General features: G+C 44.1%; 2 protein-coding genes across 12 annotated transcripts in view; one reads left to right on the forward strand and one right to left on the reverse strand.

Annotated features, from left to right (window-relative positions):
- Positions 1-5,112, forward strand: part of baiap2a (BAR/IMD domain containing adaptor protein 2a) — a 68,060-nt gene extending 62,948 nt beyond the window's left edge. For 3 of the 8 annotated variants that reach the window (XM_037793396.1, XM_037793399.1, XM_037793405.1), the window contains one exon: positions 1,489-2,600. In XM_037793396.1, the coding sequence (XP_037649324.1) occupies positions 1,489-1,573 (85 nt within the window). In that variant the 3' untranslated portion in view covers positions 1,574-2,600. Of the gene's footprint in view, positions 1-1,183; positions 2,601-3,857; positions 3,901-4,348 lie in introns of those variants that run through there. The other 5 variants (XM_037793398.1, XM_037793400.1, XM_037793404.1 and 2 more) reach the window with 4 other exon arrangements.
- A 1,418-nt stretch (positions 5,113-6,530) lies between these two features.
- The window catches only part of aatka (apoptosis-associated tyrosine kinase a), a 39,626-nt gene continuing 25,410 nt past the window's right edge, over positions 6,531-20,746 (reverse strand). For 3 of the 4 annotated variants that reach the window (XM_037793392.1, XM_037793394.1, XM_037793393.1), the window contains exons 5-15: positions 16,796-16,875; positions 16,258-16,376; positions 16,073-16,160; positions 15,808-15,941; positions 14,789-14,873; positions 14,564-14,685; positions 13,980-14,129; positions 9,575-12,935; positions 9,310-9,490; positions 9,002-9,205; positions 6,531-8,307 (exon numbers count right to left, since the gene is read on the reverse strand). In XM_037793392.1, coding sequence (XP_037649320.1) covers positions 8,279-8,307; positions 9,002-9,205; positions 9,310-9,490; positions 9,575-12,935; positions 13,980-14,129; positions 14,564-14,685; positions 14,789-14,873; positions 15,808-15,941; positions 16,073-16,160; positions 16,258-16,376; positions 16,796-16,875 — 4,553 coding nt within the window. In that variant the 3' untranslated portion in view covers positions 6,531-8,278. Of the gene's footprint in view, positions 8,308-9,001; positions 9,206-9,309; positions 9,491-9,574; positions 12,936-13,979; positions 14,130-14,563; positions 14,686-14,788; positions 14,874-15,807; positions 15,942-16,072; positions 16,161-16,257; positions 16,377-16,795; positions 16,876-17,196; positions 17,406-20,746 lie in introns of those variants that run through there. The other variant, XM_037793395.1, reaches the window with a different exon arrangement.

Consider the following 20,746-nt stretch of genomic DNA (forward strand, 5'->3'; position numbering starts at 1 on the left):
CAACTAATTGATTAATTGATTCTTTGTTGCAGCTCTAACAAAATCCAATCACAATTCCCTAGAGCTGTCTTCAAATGAACTTTTTTGTCTGACTGAAAACCCAAATATATCCAATTGATGATAATATAAAAAAGGGAAAAGCAGCAAATCCTCACATGTAAGAGGCTAGACCCAGAACTTTTTTAGCTCTTTTGCTTTTACAATTGCCCAAATTGTTGGGGATTAAGTTTTTGTCGATCGACCCATTGATTAATAGACTAATGATTTCACAACTGGTGAGGTGTATAGTTAGGCTCAAGCAAATAAATCGCTAAAATCCCCAGAGATGAATGCACAGTGTTTCCTTTGAATATTTTTTTTACTGTGACTTCTTTGTCCTTTCCTCTTTGCTGTTGCTTACTTAACTTTAGCTCTTTTAAAGTAATGAATGCAGTCTAGCGGGGTCAGTGTCTCAGTTTATTGGCCCAGTATATTTTCACCGTAATCCTATCAAGTCCTCGCTGACTCACCAGGGTTGTGTGAGGTTAGGAATGATGCTGTGCCTGTTTCTGTCCAATCAGGGAGTGCATCTTTGTGTACATGTATATACATGTGTGTGTGTGAGAGAAAGAAAGAAAGAAAGAGAGAGAGAGATGGCCTGTGTGCACTCGTATCGGTGTTTGGTGGATGTTGTGACTGTAGACATCACGCTGACCTCATCTCAGTCATCACTGCTTGTCAGCCTGGCGCTTTGGGCACCAGAGTCAAGCTGTTTTACATACTCTTGTCTGCTCTGAATGTGTTTTTTTCTGTATCAGTATTTTGAGACGACACTGTCCTGCAGGGTGTATTCACCCCCAACAGACTAATCTAACACTACATCCCTCCAGCTAAGGAGATGACTTGATTTTCTCATCAACAGTAACGTATCTGGGGTTTCAGTGAGGCGAATATTCACGAAAACTGCTCGATTATGGGCGATAATATCAAAGATTTTAAAAGTGTTGATGAGGGAATTGGAAGTCCAATCTTCCTAATCAGGTGTGTTTGGAGTTGTAGCTGTAGGTGGGGCGGCGTAGATTTCACGACCCCTGCCTACACGTCTCCAAAACTCTATCCTGCCTCCTTGTGCCTGTCTTGTCTTTCTCCATTTCTTTCTGAGTGTGTCCGACCTGGCAAGCTTCCTTCTCTCTTTGTTCCACAGTGACAGCCCTGATGGCAAATTGATTTCGACTGTGTGAGAACAGACATACAGACAGACACAGACAGCTCCGGATAGCACAGGGGCCTCTTCCTCCCCCCTTCTCCCCCCCTCCCCCCTCCTCTTAGCCTCCCCCCAACCTGTCCACTTATCTCCTCCTCTGCCTTCCACACACACCCCTTCTCCAAGTGGAAGAGGCCAGTTTCATCCCCTCCTTTCTGTCCTCTCTTCCTCCTCGGGTCCCTCCTTTCCTCCTTCCGTCCATCCCTGGGTGCTCCTGCTGCTGCTGCTGGTGTCGGTGTGGACAGTAGCGGTTGGTGGGTGGAGGATTGCGTTGAGCGAGAGAGCCAGAGCGGGGCCTACCTGCTCGGCATGCAGCGATACGGACTCTGAGTACTCTTATCTGTGATCGCAGCCCACCACCACGGACTGATCTCTCAAGAGACTGCCTTTGCTACTGCTTGTCTTTTCATGCATGTACATGGTTGTGTCATTTTGTTCAAACTAAAAGGACATGTTCATGTACTGTACAAGTGCCAAAAGACTTCAATGTCGTCGTACTAAAGCCACCGGCTGAATGGCCTTTTTTTAAGCACACGTGGGGCCCAGTATTATCGAGTTCCCACCCAACACACACATGCTCAAAAAAAAAAAAAAAAAGCTTTGTTCAAAGTGAGGCTGTGCAGCAGATTACTGTTTCTGTTCTGAGAGATCCCGTATAAGTCGCGCTGTGCTTCCTCGTGTCAGTGCTAGACTTTCCGTCCAGAGGGTGTGTGTCATATTTGCCTTACTTTGCTTCTTTTTTTTGTTTCCTATTAAACACAAACTTTATGTGCAATGACGCAAATTTTCAAACAGAGCTTCTAGAATATACAGATTATATATATATATCTCTATATATAAATTGTTTCCGTCAGTCCACCAAATTGCACTGTATTATGATCATTTTCATATCAATTTTCGATGAAACTTTCCACCCTCAGCCCTATTCTCGGCTGAATTTACTGCCAGAATTGTCAAAATAAAAAACGCCTCACTCCAATAATAACCTTCAGTTTGGTCTTTTTTCTGAAGCTGCAGTGATCTTCTGTTAAGTATCCTCAATAACAGCTGTGAATGAATTCGTTTCTAGGTTAAATGACAAACCACGGCTTTTTGCGGCTCTCAGTGTGTTATTTATGATTGTATTCCCTGAGTGGCTATGTAGTTTTTTTGGTCTTTTATTTTGAAAAATTATTGTCCTTGTAAAAAAAAAAAAACACAAAATATTTCCAGAAACTACTGATTAGTTGAAGTGTTTATCTTATGCATGCTGTGGAGGGAAACCAGAAAAATGTGATACTACAAATTGACCTTGAATGTATGGTGACTTTTTACAAAGGTATTCTAAATAAAACATATCTCTATATATTAATAAACAGTCTGGTCTGACGAGAAATCTGTTCTGTCACTGACGATGACGTTTTCAGTTTTGTTGAACTTTTTTTTTTTTTTTTTCAAAGTTGAACTGATTTTCTTTTGTTTTTTTTCCTGTTAAAGCTACAGTGGGTAGAATTAAAGCAAATATGATTAAAAAAAGTAATTTTTATAAAACACTATATCCTGACAGTAGTGCATGAGACAGGTAATCTGAAAGAAAGCATGTGTCTCTGTGTCCTCCGGTGCTCCTAATGGTGTCTGCAAGATTTCACAGACTGGAGGAAAACAACCAATCAGAGCCGAGCTGGAGCCTGCCGTCTCTGAGCAGCTGTCAATCACTCACAAACTCCGATCAAACGGTCAAACTAGGCAGCGCTGATCAAATATGAAACATTATTCTGTTACTGTAATGTCTATTTCTATAAAATGTAATAGGCATTACAGTAACAGAATATTGATTCATATTTAATCAGTGCTGCCTAGTTTGATCGGAGTTTGCGAGTGATTGACAGCTGCCTCCGTTGAATGAACAGCCAATAGGAACGCTCTCTCTAGATTTTTTTAAAGCCTGAAAACAGAGCCATGAGGAGGTGCAGAAGTCTAGTTTTCTCTCAGAACACTTGAATTACAATATGCTGAAAGGTTATTATGGACTTTTTGTCCAATGATGCCAAAAATATTCTGCCTACTGCTGCTTTAAATGTTTTGAATTCATTTTTTTTTCTCAAAACTGCCACCCTGCTGTGTCCAAAGCATGCAGTGTCATCCGTACCCCTCCCCCAGTAACACCCATAGCATCTATGGTGCTCTCTGTAAATGACTGTGAGTGTGTGTGTGGTGGTGTTGTGTATGCGTATTGTGAGTATCTGAACTCTGCCTGCTTACCTTCTTCTTTTTGTTGTATTTAGCTTGTGTTTGAGTTGTATTTGGGTCATTTTTTAGCAGACACAACATCAGAAACCCCTGCCTGTTGATTGCATTTGCAGTGAAATGTACTGTACTGTATGTCCACTAAGGCGAGCTGCAGACACGTTTTGTCATGTGGTTTTTAGGATTTGAAAAGGAGCATATGGCATGTTGAGCATGGAGTGTGTACTTCCATCCCTCATTTCAGTTCCAGTTATTATTATTATTACCTACCTACAGTATGTTCATCTTGCACCAGACTAACCAGCAGTGTCTTTAACAAAATGTGAGCCATGCATGATCTGAGCGATTGAGCCATTCAAACCCATTCAAGGTTCTTTTTACCTTCCAGTTTGGGTCCAGAATTGTCCCGGTTCTGAGGGAACAGGACCTCCGTAAGTCACCAGCCCTCCCATCGCCTTTCAGCCAATCCCTTTTCTCCTCCTCCTCCTCTCTCTATTACTGCCTGGTGCTCTCTGCTGTTACTGGCTGTCTGGCTGCAGTAGGATGCTGCTGGTCTTTTCTGTCCTTTGGCATCCAGGGATGTGGCAGCATTTCTGTCAGGCTTTGGGTTGTAAAAGAAATATTTCTTTTTAATGTGTGTGTATCATACAGAGAAAGACTAACCCTGCATGTATGCCTACAGCAAGCTGTTTTTATTCTTTTTTTTCCCCATTACATGCTTGCTAAAACTCACAGTAGATAACTGTTTGCTCAACACAACTATGGGAAGGCAGATTTCTTTGGGTGTTACATAGCTGACCGTGTGTCTCTCTAAATCCTGTCACGTGTTCATCCTAACTGTCACTGTTCCTTGTCTCACCCCTTCCTCTCCCCCCACAGTGACCGATCCATGGAGGTCTACCTCCGGCCCACCTTCACCGATGACCGATCTGCACCCATCTTCTACTAGCGGCCTGCTGCCCCAATTTTGTCCACTAATGGGGCCCTTTTAGAAGGAAACAGAGAGGCATGTTTGAGTTGTATTATATCACAAGAGCGCCCAGTAGTTTTGTTACACTGCTAAGAAGTTTAGTTTCTTCACTCGGGAGAATTTCCGGTTAATCCTCGTGTTATTTTATTTTTTTTGCTTCCACAAACATTGAATGTCTCGCTTGAACATTCAATTGCAAGTGTGAGAGTAGATTTTATTTAGATCACACAAAGTTGTTGATAAGGTATGGCTAATAGGTTTTTACTAGTCACATTATTATTTATCTGCACTTCTACTATGGGATTTCTTTTGTTCTTTGACACTATACACTGTAAATTTCATTTGAGGATTATTTGCATTATTGAGCAGTGAAGGCACACTCTGCATTTAGTTGTTTAAGTGAGGCTCGAGGGTGACAACAGATTTCAGTGCATCACTGTAATATGCGCTGTGTTGATTGAATACTGCCACAGATACCTAGAATGATATGATTCTGCTTTTGTTAAGTGATAAAGTACTATATATTTACTAGTTGTGATACAGTATACCCATATTTACAACGTGGGAACTGTGCCTTCTATTTTTTTTTTCTTCATGCAGCGTTGACCCAATTATTCTGTAAACTGGTTTGCATCAAAGTTCAACGTTTTTTTTTTTTTTAAATATATATATTCCTGAACATATAAGTGGGGTTATTTCCCTTTTTTGTGTTTGTTTGCTTGTAATGTTCGGACTTTATCTTTTTTTGCTTAGCAAGCTCCAGTACAGCGCAATTTCACCAAAATAAGGATATTTTTGCTGTTTTTTCCTCTTTAAAGGAACAGTGTGTTACATTTCGGGGGATCTATTGGCAGAAATGGAATATAATTTACATAACTGTGTTTTCATGAGTGTATAATCACCTGAAACTTGTGTTTTCGTTAGCTTAGAATAAGCCCCTTAACCTACATAGGGAGCGGGTCCTCTTCACGGAGTCCGCCATGTTGCTCCGCCATGTTTCTACAGTCGCCCAGAATGGACAAACCAAACACTGGCTCTAGAGAGAGCCTTTCACGTTTTTACCACAGACTATATAAGAAGTGGACGTAGTCACCGTGACGTCACACATGGGTTTGTGGAGTACCGTTTTGAAGCCTCGAGTTCGGCCTTTTGGCCATCACAATCTGGGTTTTTGGCCTTCACCTTCTTGTTTTTTTGCAACCAGAAGTGGTACGAGAGAGTGGAGCAACCGAACACTGAATAAGACATTTATGGGGCGACCAAAAAGTTACAATTAACTTTCTTTTTAGGGTTAGGGTTTAACTTTCCCTAAAGCATCCCCTGCTTTATGGTCTATTTGACTCTAAATGGGACCATAATTTACTAAATGAACATCATGCTGTATTGAAGAAGACTTGAAACTAGAGATTGAAACCATAAACTCATGTTTACAATGTTTACTGAGGTAATAAATCAAGTGAGAAGTAGGCTCATTTTCTCATAGACTTCTATACAATCGGAGTCGCCCCCTGCTGGCTATTAGAAAGAAAGCAAGTTTAAGGCATTTCCTCATTGTCTTCATTTTTCAGACTCGGAGGTTGCCCACTGGTTGAAATCTGCAACCACACCACTAGATGCCACCAAATCCTACACACTGTACCTTTAAAATGTCAGTAATATATCAGCTACCAGATGTAAACAGTGCATACATAATGGGTCTTTTTAAAAAAATATATATTTAGCTTTGAGGGAGTGGTAGCTTATCAGATAAGGTACAGTATTATCGTAGCTTTTGATCGTTCATTCTCAGTATTATACACTCATCTGGGAGAGAAGCTTAGAACAGAGGCATTTATCTACAGTGTGACGTGTGGGGATAGAAGTCGAACTGTATGTGATGAAAAAGCAATAATGTGTGTGGTTGTGTGAATGAGCTAAAATGCCTCTTAGACTGCAAGAAATTAACATCATGAAAAGTCAATTTTCCACAGATGAGTCCTTTAGACTGAGTGATATGATCAGGCTTTTATTACACGGCTCATTTGGGCGGCAAGTTTCAAATGCATTTTTTTTTTTTACTTTTATATAGCTTTCATTGTGTCCATTTCTCACTTTTTTTTGTCCCCGTTTGTATTATATCTGTACTGTACAGAAAGTGCATATAAATTATCTTGTCCAAAATAAATCTAAATGGGCAGAAACGTCACACTTTTTATGTGTTGTGTTGTCGTGTTTTCATGTGTTCTTGTTTGCACTTCTTCCACGTCAATATCACAGACACAAGAAGGGAAAAAAAGTATTTGGATTTATTTGTTTGGGATAGTACAATAGCAATGAGTGAGGAAAGGGAGGGGGAAATGGAAACAGCAATGATGTTACTACCGGTGCACAGAGCAACCCACCTCACCTTCTCCAAAAGGTGTCTGCCACTTTTAGCCAATAGGCTTTGTAATATCTCTTTGGCAAATTTTAGAGACCGTCATCCTGGTTTGCGTCTTTTCAAATCGTACAAAAATACTAGTTTTCTCTTCTTGCAGGGACTTAAAAGGCAAGGTGAGAGGAAACTGAATTGGCACTTTGAGCTACAGAAGGGTAGAGAGGGGGAGGGAGCCGCCGATACAGCAGTAGTAATTCAAGTCAAGCTACCTGCTACATGTCGAGAAAACATTCATACAATTATGTGAGATATTTTGAATGTCTTTTTTTTTGTTTGTTTTTGTACACCTCAGACCCGGGCATTCAGCACAAATGTAATAGAATACATTATGTATGACACTATGGACGATACGTAGAAAAAAGATGCATAAAGATGACATTCAACATTTATGACATGACACCGCTCTGTTGTGTTGCAACACCTCTGTATCCCTTTGGTTGTCACTCTATTGCTGATGAAATGTCATATAAACAAAGCTAATATGCAATAAAATAAACCTGTAGCTGGCACTGTGGACACAAATAAGGAACGACACATGTTTTAGATATTTCATTCCAGGATGGGGGGGGATGATGAAGAGCAACACACTTCTACAAATAAAGACCCAGCTTGGCTATACAAAGTGCTTCAGACAGATATGATCACTGTAGACATATACTGTAGGTCATCATTAACCAGAGTGAGTGGTGGTGATAATTATAGGGAGCGGCAACACCTTGATTTCTTTAACATAGCACACCGAATCCACCATCAATATGATTTGGATATGACTTGGATTAATAAGGGACAAATTAAGTTTCAGCATCTCCATCTTCAAAACACCATCACCACCACCCACGGCTGAAATAAAGTCTGATTTTGTGTTGGGAAATTCTTAAGCAAAAGTCATCAAGCATTGTTCTCTGGCTCCAACAATGAGAGTCGTAACAGTCTTTAAAAATGCCAGATCGATGGTAAGCAGGTGGACCAAGGCAGCCAATGACGGGGAGCAGCTATGAATTTCATTTTTCTTCTCCATTTATCTTCATTTATTTTCTTTTAAATTCACAAATTAAATTACCTGTAAGGTCACCAACAGAAGTCGATGCTGCATCAAGCAAAGGAGTTATCGTCATATACTGTGTGTTGAACTAATAAACTGATGATTTCTATTTCTGCAAACAATATGATCTGATTTTGTTGTCTCACCAGCAGCTATCTCTTTCTCCACAAAATAAAAAAAAACTAAAAGAAATGTGCAAATCATTGAGGGTCTTTCACTACAACATGAGGCACTGTCTCATAAAGGGTCACCAGGGTCAGATGCCCCACACGTTGATAAAAAATAAAACTCTGTAAAACATCTAGATATAATAATAATGCTGCTTTTTCTGTGTCGAGAAGGACCAGGACCCGTCCTCCTCCAGTCGGCGCCGTGTTGCGATTAATCTTTCGGGCTTTCTTCACTGTTCCCTGTTGGAAAAAATGTATTGGAAATAAGTATGACAGCTTTCATTGTAACGGCCGGGACACACGGGGAACATCAGCAGGGCGTGGCGGAGCCTGTTTTTTATTTTCAACACCAGGCTTTTATTCTGAAAAATTTGCAGGACAATGTTGTAGAAAATGCAGTGACTTGCAGAGCTCCATGAATGAATAAAGTACTTTTAATTGTGGATTATTACTATTATTTACAAATGAGCACACGCGTCTTAACCTTTAAATGAATATAAATGACATTTATAATTTAATGTAATGGCCATTATGAAAGGCAAACTCTATGTAGAAAGAAAGGGCTGGCAGCAGAAACGCTGCCAGTGTGGACGCCACACGCGTGAGTGACGCAGCAGTTCAGCGAGGCAGCCGTCACGCACTGCTCATGCAGGCAATGTGTCCCGGCCGTAAGAGACACTAATCAAACAGCTTAAAGTTATACTCCATCCCAGGGTTGTCACGACATCAGATTCCCTACACAATTATCGCATACTATATTATGACTTTATAATAATGACATGATAAAAAATGTATTAATTAACTATAATATGAAACAAACAATTCAATTTCAGTTGGACTTTAAAAATATTGGGTGATTTTGAATTCAAGATTCGAGAGGTTTTCAACATTATACAACAGTCCAAACTGTGTATGAAAGACAGTGAATATATACCTGTTGCTGAGCCCACGTGGGAGTCGGAGACGTGTGTGATAGAGAATCGTGACACCATAAAACGGTTAAGTGCTACAGCTGCAGGTTTTGGAGCTTCAGGACTGTTGGAGGTGGATGTGGGTGAGGCCTTGGGCTCAGGGATGGTGTCGGGTGAGGACGGGCGGGGCTCGAACGAGAGGTCATCTTCCCATTCATAACCCCCTCCTGATTGCACACAGACAAAGCCACAATTGCAGTTATTGTGAACAATCCGGGAGAAATCAACTCGGATTACTCTGCGTAGCATTTTGTGTTCTTTACAAACTCACCCTCTTCTGAGTTGTTCCCATCTGTTTCTTCAGAACCACAGAATGATTCACAGGACTGAGCTTCGAGTTCAGGGTCAGCTTGCAGCTGGTGGTCAGTGTTTTTTTCCTCTGGAGATTCCTGCTCACTGGACTCTGTTCCTGTGGAGAAGGCGAAGTCTGCCAGCTCTCCCGTGGGGCTCTCCTGGAAGTCATAAACAAAAATATCCCTCTCATATTCTACACCAATAAAGTAATCTTTAATAGTCAAAACGTGTCCTGGTCATACCTGGTCAAAAAGGAACACCGTAACATCGTCAAAAAAGGACACCGCTTTTTTCTTCCTCTCCAACTCGTCACAGAAGGACTGGGTGAGCAGCGTGGGCATCTTCAGGAGGCTGCGGAGGTGTCTCGCCCTGCTGCAATCGCTTACCACCACTGGCACTGTGCTGACATCCTCCTCGCTCTCCTCACTGTCTTCATCTTGGATGTTATATGTCCTCAGCTCTTCATCAGACTCGCTGTCATCTGAATCGTCTTCATCCTCCGCCTCCTCCAGCGGAGCTCTCACGTCTTCTCCGCACAGCTCCAACAGCGACGAGGAAGAGGAGAGGTCGACGGGGCCGTTGGATTCTTCGCATAAGCTGTCCTGTGAGTCACATTCCCCTGCGTCTATGTCCTCGAAATCTTCCTCGTTTATTCTCACAATCTCCCTTCTGTCCTCCGTCTCTTCCTTGACGTGATTGAATTCGGGCATTTCCTCCTCTGTGGATACATTTTCATTTTCATTTTCGCTGGGGGCCTCGTCTCTGTAGTCCGTTAAGGTGGAGTCAGAGTGGAAAGACTGGACAGGGGAACATTTGTCTGCTCTTCTGTTCCCCTCCTCGTGGTTTCCTGAGGCCTGCTGGACAGCGGTAGAGGCTTCGGACCCGATGGAGGAGCCAAGCTCTGAGGGAGGTTCCTCTCCTGAGTGCTCCGTCTCCAGCCCAAGGTCGTCATCTGCAGGGGCTGCCTCTTTAGTCAGGCAGCCGCCCATCTGCGGAGGAAACGGCGAAAGCATGGACAACCCAGGGGTGGGTAGGGGATGGTGTGAACTAGGCTCAGCCTCTGAGAGATTCACCAAAACACAACTTTTAACGTGTCTCAGATTTGTTAAATGTTCCTCGTTGAATTGCCTTTTGACGAGATCATCAACTCTGATTGAGCTTGATTTCTCAGCAGGAAAGTCGCGGTTACTTGGACCTGCAAAGAACTTGCTGCCTTCCTCTTGAGGGCTCCTCTCATTTTCAGCATCATAGTCGGAGAAATAAGCCGAGTCCCTGTATGGGTTCTTATCAGTCAGGCCCTTTAGCTGTAGCTCTGAGGTGTTTGTGGATATGCAGACCCCTTGGCCCAAACCCACCTGCAGGACTAGTTCAGGTTCTCCACCCAAGCTCCGTTCACCACCCCGGGGATCTCCAAGCTCTTTGAAGAAAAACTCTGGTGATTCGTTGTTCTCTGTGTCGTAGCCACTGTCCAGGGATTTGGGCAGGACGGGGGTGTTGAAGGGATCGGGGCTGAATGCCTGATCGCTGTTGCTTGCCATCGATGAGGACAGGTTAAGGGTGTCTACGGAGTCAGGAGTTCTCTCTGGATGATTCGACGGGCTTAGCTCTTCCTCCTCTACCTCGGCGTAGTCCAGGTTGAAGTCGGCAAAGATCCCCGACGTAATATCTGTGAGGTCATCGTCGTCATCCTCGCTAAAGTCGCCAAGTTCAACCAGGCTGGAGTCTCTGACCCCCACACCGCTGTCCAACGCTCTGCTGCTTTCCGACGTCTCTGGATAGTTCAGCCTCTTGTCTCCCAGACCAACAGAGATTGAAACCCCCTCCCACATGTTGCCTCGCTGCTTGTCCGACAAGGCTCCAGTTTGTCCAGTCTGAGGCTCGTTGAAAGACGGGGACTTTATATAGCTGGCCTCGGGTATCATCTTAGGCTCAGAGTACAGTCTCTCTCCATTAAGCAACAACTGCTTTTCATATTTACCCTCCATTTGTCGACCCTCTGTACCTCTGGCACTAATACTTGAGCTGGTAAGAGAATCAATACTTCTTAGATTTTCTGCAGTTAAGCTCCTTTCCGCTTGAGTGGCAGCTTCCTCTCCTTCTTTGTGACATAAGTGAATGTATGAATCTAATTCAGTGGGCTTGTTAGCAGCGTTACAACCTCCTTCTGCATCCAAGGTGCCACAAGACCTGGAGCTGTGGAAGGTTCTGGTGGTGGCCTTGGTTAAAGACCATAATTCTGTTGTGTTAGAGAGAGCAGTATATTGAAGGTCCAGGTAGCTGTCATGCCCACTTCCTGTCTGCCTGCCGTCAAAGCTCAGGCTATTATTGTTTGCCGAATGGTTTGAGGTCCAGTTTGTGGCCTCTCCCTCAGAGAAAAGGTCATCCTCAACGTCGTCACCTCGCTGCTGGCCCACCAGCAGGCCGTCGTCGGTCCCTACGTCGATGCTAATGTGGTTAACAATGGGTAGTGTCTTTCTGAGGGGACCCATCATACTTTGGCAGCTTTCACTAACCGTGCTCCGACCTGTGCTCGCTTCAAGGTAGGGATCGCAGAACCCTAAGCTGGGGCTGCTGACTGCTTGTGACAAACTGCGTGGGTTTTCTAAACGCCCCGCTGGAAGGATGAGGTTTGACTCCGGCGACGTATCCGGTACAGACAGACAGGATTGGCGTGCCTTGTATGCTGATTCACAGTAGTCGTCTTGACTGGACGAGAAGCAGTTGTGCGAGTGGCTGAGCTTTACAGGGCTGGTGCTGGATGACTGTTTCAGCAGTGGCTCCATGGTGAGTTGGACAGTGGGGCTTGAATCGGAGTCATAGGCAGTAGATCTGTTGTTCTCAGTTGACCAGTAAGCACTGGGTTGTGCCATGGAGGAACCAGTCCGACTGTCAGAGGACAACCTTCTGCTGCTGGCCTCCAGTCCTGGGCTGTAGTCCACCACGCTGTCATCCAGGTTAATGTTACACTCTACTGGTTCCTCTATGCGAATGTAGTACTCGCTGCTGACCGAGGGGCTGTGGGCGCTCAGCACTGGGACCACGCCCGGGTGTTCGGGTTCATAATAGGACGGGGATATGCCTGAGGTCAGACTGTCAGTCTTGCAGCCCCCTGAGGTGCTTCCTTTACTTGAATAGTAGATATCCTGGTAATATGGGTTCCCCTGGCCCAGCTGCCCACTGGTGGAGGAGGAGCAGTAGGGCTGCTCGGCTCGGGCCTGCTCCCACTTGTACTCAAAGTTGAGACCGTGGCTGGTCTCCGTGACGGTCAGCAGGTCGTCCCCGGTGTCAGAGTGGAAGCTGTCAGAGAAGTGCTCCAGGAGGGGGAAAGAGGACGAGGCGGAGGAGGCCAGCTCCACTGCCTGAGTTTGGTCTGGACTGGGGACGTCAGCTGAGGCGGGCGTAGGGGTCAGGACTAGGGTCATGGATGTGGCTGTGTGGGAGGTGCTGCCGAGCAGGTTGGGTCTCAAGGCGTTCCAGCGTTGTTCAAAGTCTTCCTCGGCCTCGCTGGAGCCTTTGGCACACAAGTACGTGACCAGAAGGTGGACTTCCTCACTGCTGGGTCTCAGCTCCGGCTGCAGCCAGCAGAACTGCATCACCTCGTACCTGGACGGAAAGTGGAGAACAGATCAAAGGCAAAAGAGATTATAAGATATAATTGTGTTTAAAGCTGATTAGTTGTCAGCTACTGAATTAATCACCAACTATTTTGATAATCGATTAATCGATTTGAGTAATTTTTTAAGAAAAAAGAAAAAAAATCTCTGATTCCAGCTTCTTAAATATGAATATTTTGTGGTTTCTTTACTCCTCTATGACAGTAAACTGAATATCTTTGAGTTTTGGGCAAAACAAGACATTTAAGGGGCGTCATCTTTGGGAAACACTGATGGACATTTTTCAATATTTTCAGACATTTCATAGACCAAACAACTAATTGATTAATCAAGAAAATAGATAGATTAATCGACAATGAAAATAATTGTTATTTGTAGCAGTAATTGTGTTACTCTCCTTACATCTACATATCAGTTAGCTCAGAAGAACTTATTAATATCTATAGGTTTTTATATAAGGAGAGAAATAGGCAAAAGTTAAACAATTGATTCTAGACTAACAGGGGAATATAAAAGAAAAGAAGTCAGCGCTTTCTAGCAACACCTAGCACTTGTCCAGGACATATAGAGTACATGAAGGAGGTGCAGTGCAGATGCTGACATAGTTAAAAGATATTTACGTTCCTCCTTGGAGCCTCCTCAGTGGAGCACATTTAATTTAGTGAAGAACAGTTTTGAAAAATAAATAAATAAAAACAATATTTGGCTGGCTTCCCAGGGAAAGATGGACGAGGTGATTCCACTCTGGTCGATGCCAAGGGGGATCGTAAAGAAAAGGGAAAGTATTGATCATCTGCCCTCGCTAGCAAAGAGATATATTGCTACAGTGGACTGGTGTACCATCAAAAGCAGAAACCGATTTTAAAAACAAGACACACTGGCTTGTTAGAAATTAATTGGTCAGTGAGACCGGAAGGCTTGTAATGTGTAAAATGTATGTGGTATCAAGATATATACCGTTCGGAGGGTCAGCCTGTGCATGTGTATGTGAAGTATGTCTCCTCGAGTGTGTGGGCATGCAACTATGTCTTACCAGCGCTCAGCCAGGGGGAATTGGAGCAGCGGTTTGGGTAGCTTGAGCTGCTGTTCCTTCACAGCATATGTCAGCACCTGTCTGTCAGAGTAGTGTCTGTACGGCTGGTTTCCCAGCTCGAACAACTCCCACACAGTCACCCCCAATGACCTGGAACGGGCAAAGAAAAGTGTGTTCACCACTCATATCCCGGATATGGCCTTCTTTATGTTATGTCACAAGTGTATTCGTGCTGTACACATTATTTCCCACATAGTTTCACAATAAAAGCAGAGGAAGTTCACAGGTAAACATCAAAATATGAGAATCCAAAGTGACATTCTAACAATATAATCTGCATTAAATCAAATACACACAAAAAAATGGTGTTAAACCTTTTTTATATTTTGATAAAGGTGATGTTGGTATGGTAGTGTTATCTCATTAAACTTTTTTGTTTGTCATAACACAAATAAAGACACAATCTTTGGCCAGGTACTAAAAATGAATACTTAAATAATTCTAAAAAATTAATAACAACAACAATAATAAATAAAATAAAATAAAATAAAATAAAATAAAATAAAATTAAATAAATATCTCACCATATGTTGCTGGATTTTGTTTGGTCAACCACCAGCAGGTTTCCGTGGACCTCGTCTATGAGCTCTGGTGCAATCCAGCGCAGGGGCACCCAAATCTGGTCTTGTGTAACATAATAATCATCCTAGAGAAGAAGAAGAACAACAACAAAAACATGTTGGAGTACTGATAGGGTGACGAGGTAAAATGCAGTCAATAAAAATGACATTATCAAAAGACAGTCTGACCTTGTATCGGCTGTGAGAAAGGCCATAGTCTCCGATCTTAACTGACATTTCTGAAGTTAGCAGGCAGTTTCGCAAGGCCAGGTCACTGTCAAAACAAAGGAAACTGTTATCTAATACAGCACAACTGAGCTGCATCAACATATTTCATATTTATTTATCACCTTTAAAAGCCCTGAAAACCTTTTTTTTTCAATCTCAATCCGGCAAAGTTAGAACAGCGTTAGGTTATTTTATTTTCCATTTCCTATAGTTTTTGTTTCGTCTCTGACCTTCACACTGGTTTGAAGTGGGTGGCACCAATTGGGATTTAGCAACATTTGGGTCAAAATGTGATGACATTTGTGGGATTTAATGGTTATTTTGCCAATCCACGGTCAGTCAAACTTGATATTAATACTTACGGATGTTTTTTTCTTACTTTGATTGTTGCTTATTTTTTCATAAACATTTAATGTTACAGTATAGATAAGTATTTACGATTTGAAACCAGGTTTTCAGGGGCTTTAAATTATTGCTGGAAGTTTTAGATTCATATTTTTTTTTTTACACCCAGGTCAGTATATTATGGGATGCTTTCTTTAGTTATAATTGTGTATCAGTGTTTGTTAAAAACATATTATATGTGCCATACTGTCAATGAATATGTCTCACAGCGTTATGATTATCCTATGCAGCTACGGCATGATTTAAATCATATCTGTGTACATATAAAGTATCATATAAAGACACAGACTAAACTAAGTCACTTAGTTTAATCTCACCTCCTCCTCCGCCTGGCAGCCACTGATTGGTTGCTATGGCAACCACCACATGGCTGAGAGAGAGAGAGAGCGCGCGATAGGGGCTCGCCCCCGGCAACAAAATCACTGATGCTGGAGTTTCTGACAACTACTCAGGCAGCACCAGGATGTTGTTGCCGGGAGAGACCAGCAGGGGGCGCACCGGTTCCTTTTCTAGGGCGTTAATATTCAGGTTGATGAAGGTAAATGGAGAGGGACTGACTGATTGACATACTGCACCTGTGTATGAAGTTATATTTGTGGAGTTGCAGAAGCCCTGAGGCAATGTCGCACGCCATTCGCTGGAGGATCAAAGGGTCAGGGGTCTCGGAGTCAGCCACCCGACAACTGCGCAGATAGCTCTTCAGATCGCCCTGAGAGGAAACAGGTCGTAAGCTGCTCTGACTGCTTATGAATAAACAAAACAACAATGCACCAAGAAAAAATAATAAGACATGTGGAAAGAACTGAATAAACTGAATTTGATCATTAAGGCGTGTCCAACCAGAGGGCAAAACTCCATGACCAGCAGATAAGGAGTGACCTCTGAGCACTGGGCCAGGCACTGCAGGAGGGCCGGGTGCTGGAGGGTTCTGGCGGAGGAAACGGGATTTGTGAAGTAGTTATGAATGCACAAAGACCGCACATACAATAAATAATCTGATCATAGTGTGATCTCTGTGAACTGACCGGTATGGCTGCACCTCCTCCAGGAATTGCATCTGATCCTGGACACTGGCACTGGCCTTCAGCTCCTTTACCACCACCTGGGTGGTGCTGAGGCCCGCGTTGACCTCGCCCAGCAGGACCTGAGAAGTATACATACTTTTATACCAAACTCTAATGTAAATCAGAATTTACTACAAACAGCTTCAAAATGCAATTACAAAGTGAGAAAAAAAAGCAGAACGAGAACGGTGCATCATGAACAGATCTAGACGTGTCACAGCAGCATGTACTGTACAGTAAATTGTGAGGAATTTACTGTGACTGTGAATTTCAACTCCTCTCCTTTAACACTAGTGCCAAAGATTAGCTTCGCTAGAATGAGATCATCATCACATTACGCTCGCATTCCTCACAGAGTAGAAAGCACATTAGAGTACAGTTAATACAGTAAAGACAGAGGCAGTTGAAAGAGTTTAAATGAGTACAAAGGTGGTGTCTACGGATCCAAAAACCACTGGGTGATTGTATGTTTTAGGAACAATAAAAAAGCATGTTTCACCTTGCCAAACCAGCCATGTCCAATCTCCTTTAGATAGAGCAGACTATGGCGGCCGAGGTCTGACGATTTCAGCAGCTGGACTGGAAAGGAACAGTAAGAAAGACATAAGATTACTTTTAGACAGGCAAAAAAGGAGACGGTTGTAGTTGGAAAGAAGTGATTAAGAGAAAAGAAACCAATTCCTGAAAAGAAAAATAGAAGGTTGGGTCTTTCCTACAGGACAGGGAAACATCACAGACAGAGATAAGAAGAGAAACAATAGAAACTCCTCTCAACCAAACAATAAATGCACATTTTCCTTAATAAAAAGCATCAACTAAAGAGGAGAGATTGCCTAAACTTCCCAGTTACATTAAATACGTATCTACAAGAGCCAGCAAGCCGTGCACAAATTGAAATACCTCCATGGATCCTCATATCTCAAGAATGGACATGATGACGGTGAGTGGAGAGATGATGGCGGAGCAGTGGAGCGGCCAGCCACTCTGAGCACCGTGACGGGGACTGAGTCCGAGTCCCAGGAAGGGATGAAGTACTGGTTCAGAGTGTGAGAACCGAGAGCCCGTGGCCCCAGCCCCAACCCCAGGCGTCTTAGCCTCATTGTGTGTAGTTGAGAAAGAGCCCACGGTCGTAATGTGTGTGTGTGTGTGTGAGAGAGCCTCGGCAGGATTTAACCCTCCGAGCCCTCGCACAGCTGAACAAGCTCGCCACGCTGCCTCTCCCAGTCTGCGCCGAGCTCATCCTCCAACTGGGACACACGAAAACACACAACACTGTCCTCGTCTGGAGCGCTCCAGCTGTCGAGAAAAATCCTCGCTTCCTACACAAGACTACATTTAAATCTACAGTTGAGCTGAGCGAGATCGAAACGTATCACAGCTTCGAGGCGGTGGAGCGATCTGCCGACGGGAGGACTTCTGCTTCGGGCGCTGAGATTTTCTGGTCATGCATCACGCCTGATGTGACCGTCACGCATGTTGCTAGTGTGCCGTCTGACGCGCCAGTTCTGTGTGCAGCTTCAAGACACCCAGTGGTGACATAAGGCCCACATAAAGCCCCCCTGTCACCCCGGACAGCAGCATTCCTCAGCCAAACAGGACACAAACGCTGCTCTGTCAGACGCAGAAAAAGACCTCTGTCATCCACACTCGCCACCCCTATCTCAAGCCTCCCCTCCCCGCTCTTAGGTCCTGGTGCATGCCACCACCCTTCCCCTGTCTCTCCTCATCCTGTCACAAACCCCTCACTGTATTCGGCCCATAATGCCAGTCCTCCACTGGTGCGTTCCATGGACGTTTCAGCGCGGCCTTATGCTCACCCACTGCCCAGCCGGCCTAAATCGGGGCCATTGTTTGGCCCGCTCGCTCACACGCTCATGCTGCGTCTCCTGGTACCCAGTGGACCAAACACACACACACAAACACTCATGTGCAGACACACACAAGGCCCATTCTCCACTGGAACGCTGGGCAGAGGTTGTCACGGTGACAACCGACCCACACCGCCCCTCCCCGACGGAGAGAAATTAAAAAGTGGCATTATTCCGAATGTGGAATGTGTGAGCGTGAGTGTGCATTCCCGTCCTACGTCGTGGCATTCCCGGAGAAGACGGTTGGGGTCCAGCGAGACTGTGGGATCGGTGGGCCCGTGGAATGATACACACTCGCTTCATAACACTCACTTTGATGCATCGAGCCTCTGTAGTGGGTGTGAAGGCTTTGCACGACCTCTTGAATAAAAGATTAGACCAACAAGTGAAAAGCAGGACTGTCAGATCAATGGCGAACGTTGTACTGTGTGTTCATACAGATGTATAAGTGATATACACTACGCCATTCATGGGTTAAACTATATAACTAGTGTTTCTGTTCAACATGCAATTACTAGGCTCATTTTCATCGTGTGTAGGTCAGTGTGGGGGTGGATCATTTATGACATGATGTTAATATGTATGGAGGAGCCTTGACCTGCAGCTTATTGATGTAATACTTTTGAAATATGACGTCATTCCTGCCATTTCCTCTCCTCTCAATTTTTTTGCATGCTGACTAATTTGTCAGATATTAGCAAAGCAATAGAGAGGCTCCTAAAAGTATACATTCCTAATACTTCCAATCCACAATAGGTACATGTGAAAAAGTGAATATAACAATGTGTTTTACTGTCTTTACATAAGAAAGGAGGAATGAATAATTCTCTCTGACTCAGTGAAAGGAGGCACTCTCGTCTCCTTTCGCCATCCATCCATTCCTCGCCCTGCAACACCTGCTCCAATCATACAGCGGTAGCTATGGAGGACAGAGGGGAGGCTGGTGATTGGCTGCGAGCCTGAGGCTGCCTTATCCAATCATTGACGGAGCTCACATCCTGGGATGCGGAGCCCCAACTCACCTCCCTTCTGGCTGAGCAGCACAGCACAGCGCAGCGCAGACAGCCAGTGAGTCATGCAGGGAGAGAGACACCCAGGATCTGGCTTACATACACTGAGACTCACACAAACACACACACACTCTAGTCCACATACATGATGCACACACACATTTTAACAGGCTGGGTTTGAGGCAGAATGACCTGAAGAAGAACAAACAGGCTGTGACGATGCGTAGGATGATCATGGATATAGAAATTAAACACACCAACATAATATGGACGTGTGTTGAAGTGCTGATGTTGGATTATGTAAGACTGAAGTAAAATGGAGATTCATGTTAAAGGGATAGTGCGGGTGTTTTGAAGTGGGGGTTGTATGAGGTACTTATCCATAGTCAGTGTATTACCTACAGTAGATGACGGTCGGCACGCCCCCAGTTTGGAGAAGCAGACAGGAGTTATCGCACGGAAGCACAGCGATGTACTGCTGTGGACGGGGCCGGCAGCAAAACGTATTTTAGCCACCTAAAAGAAAGGCCATCTAAAAAAAATCTGTTTAAGTGTACGCTATATTTAGAATATTTTCACTGCTTTACCTTGCTGTCAGACAGCCCTTTTCGACAGGGGACTGAAGCCGTTGTATCGTCTATGCTCTCGCCAAGGCCACCAGACTCCATTGTAAAAACCTGTAGTTTTACCTCGCAGAATGAATTCGAACTAACCGATCGAGGCAGCGGTAGACCAGCAACCCCTGTGTTCTGTGACTCCGTATTCTGCGAGGTAAAATTACGTCTTTTTTCAATGGAGTCTGGTAGCTTTACTGAGACCCTAGATAACGGCTTCAGTTCTCCGTCTGAAACATAGACTTCTCATCCCAACTCGTCATATACTGACGCTATTTCAGACAACTCGGCGTCACTCTTTTTGGACGCAGTAAACACGTGCTTAATGTTGGGTAGTAAACAAAAACACTTGCTTTGGTTCAGGCAATAAAACCCCTATAGTTAGGTTTAGGAAAAAACAACATGGTTGGGCTTAAAAACTACTGCATTTGTACAGTGAAATTGACGCTGAACGTTGTGAACACGGGACATGAACGAACAACTGATTGTAACGTGACGCACGGGACACGAACAGCGGTCTCCCGGATGAAAGCCTCGTGTTTGTTGGACCCATCCACCTCCCCTCTCTCCCGCCTGCCCGCCACGTGTCTTTTCGCTCTTAAAACTACACCACCACTCTCCATGCGCACTTTCCCAATGCTAAAGAGTGCCTTAAGCGTCGGTATCTGATGCCCTGGGAATGAGAACGGGCTAGATTGGATAGCTGTACAACGGCAAGGTAAACCGCCGAAAATGCTAAATATAGCGTACACTTAAACTGATATTGATTTTTTTAGGTTGGCCATTCTTTTAGGAAGCTAAAATACGTTTTGCTGTCGGCCCCGTCCACAGCAGTACATTGCTTTGTCTGTTTCTCCAAACTGGGGGCGTGCCGACCGTCATCTACTGGAGGTAATGCACTAATTATGGATAAGTACCTCATAAAACCCCACTTCAAAACACCAGAAATATCCCTTTA

The sequence above is a fragment of the Sebastes umbrosus genome, chromosome 14 (genome assembly GCF_015220745.1).
Source record: "Sebastes umbrosus isolate fSebUmb1 chromosome 14, fSebUmb1.pri, whole genome shotgun sequence".
NCBI classification, from domain to species: domain Eukaryota; kingdom Metazoa; phylum Chordata; class Actinopteri; order Perciformes; family Sebastidae; genus Sebastes; species Sebastes umbrosus.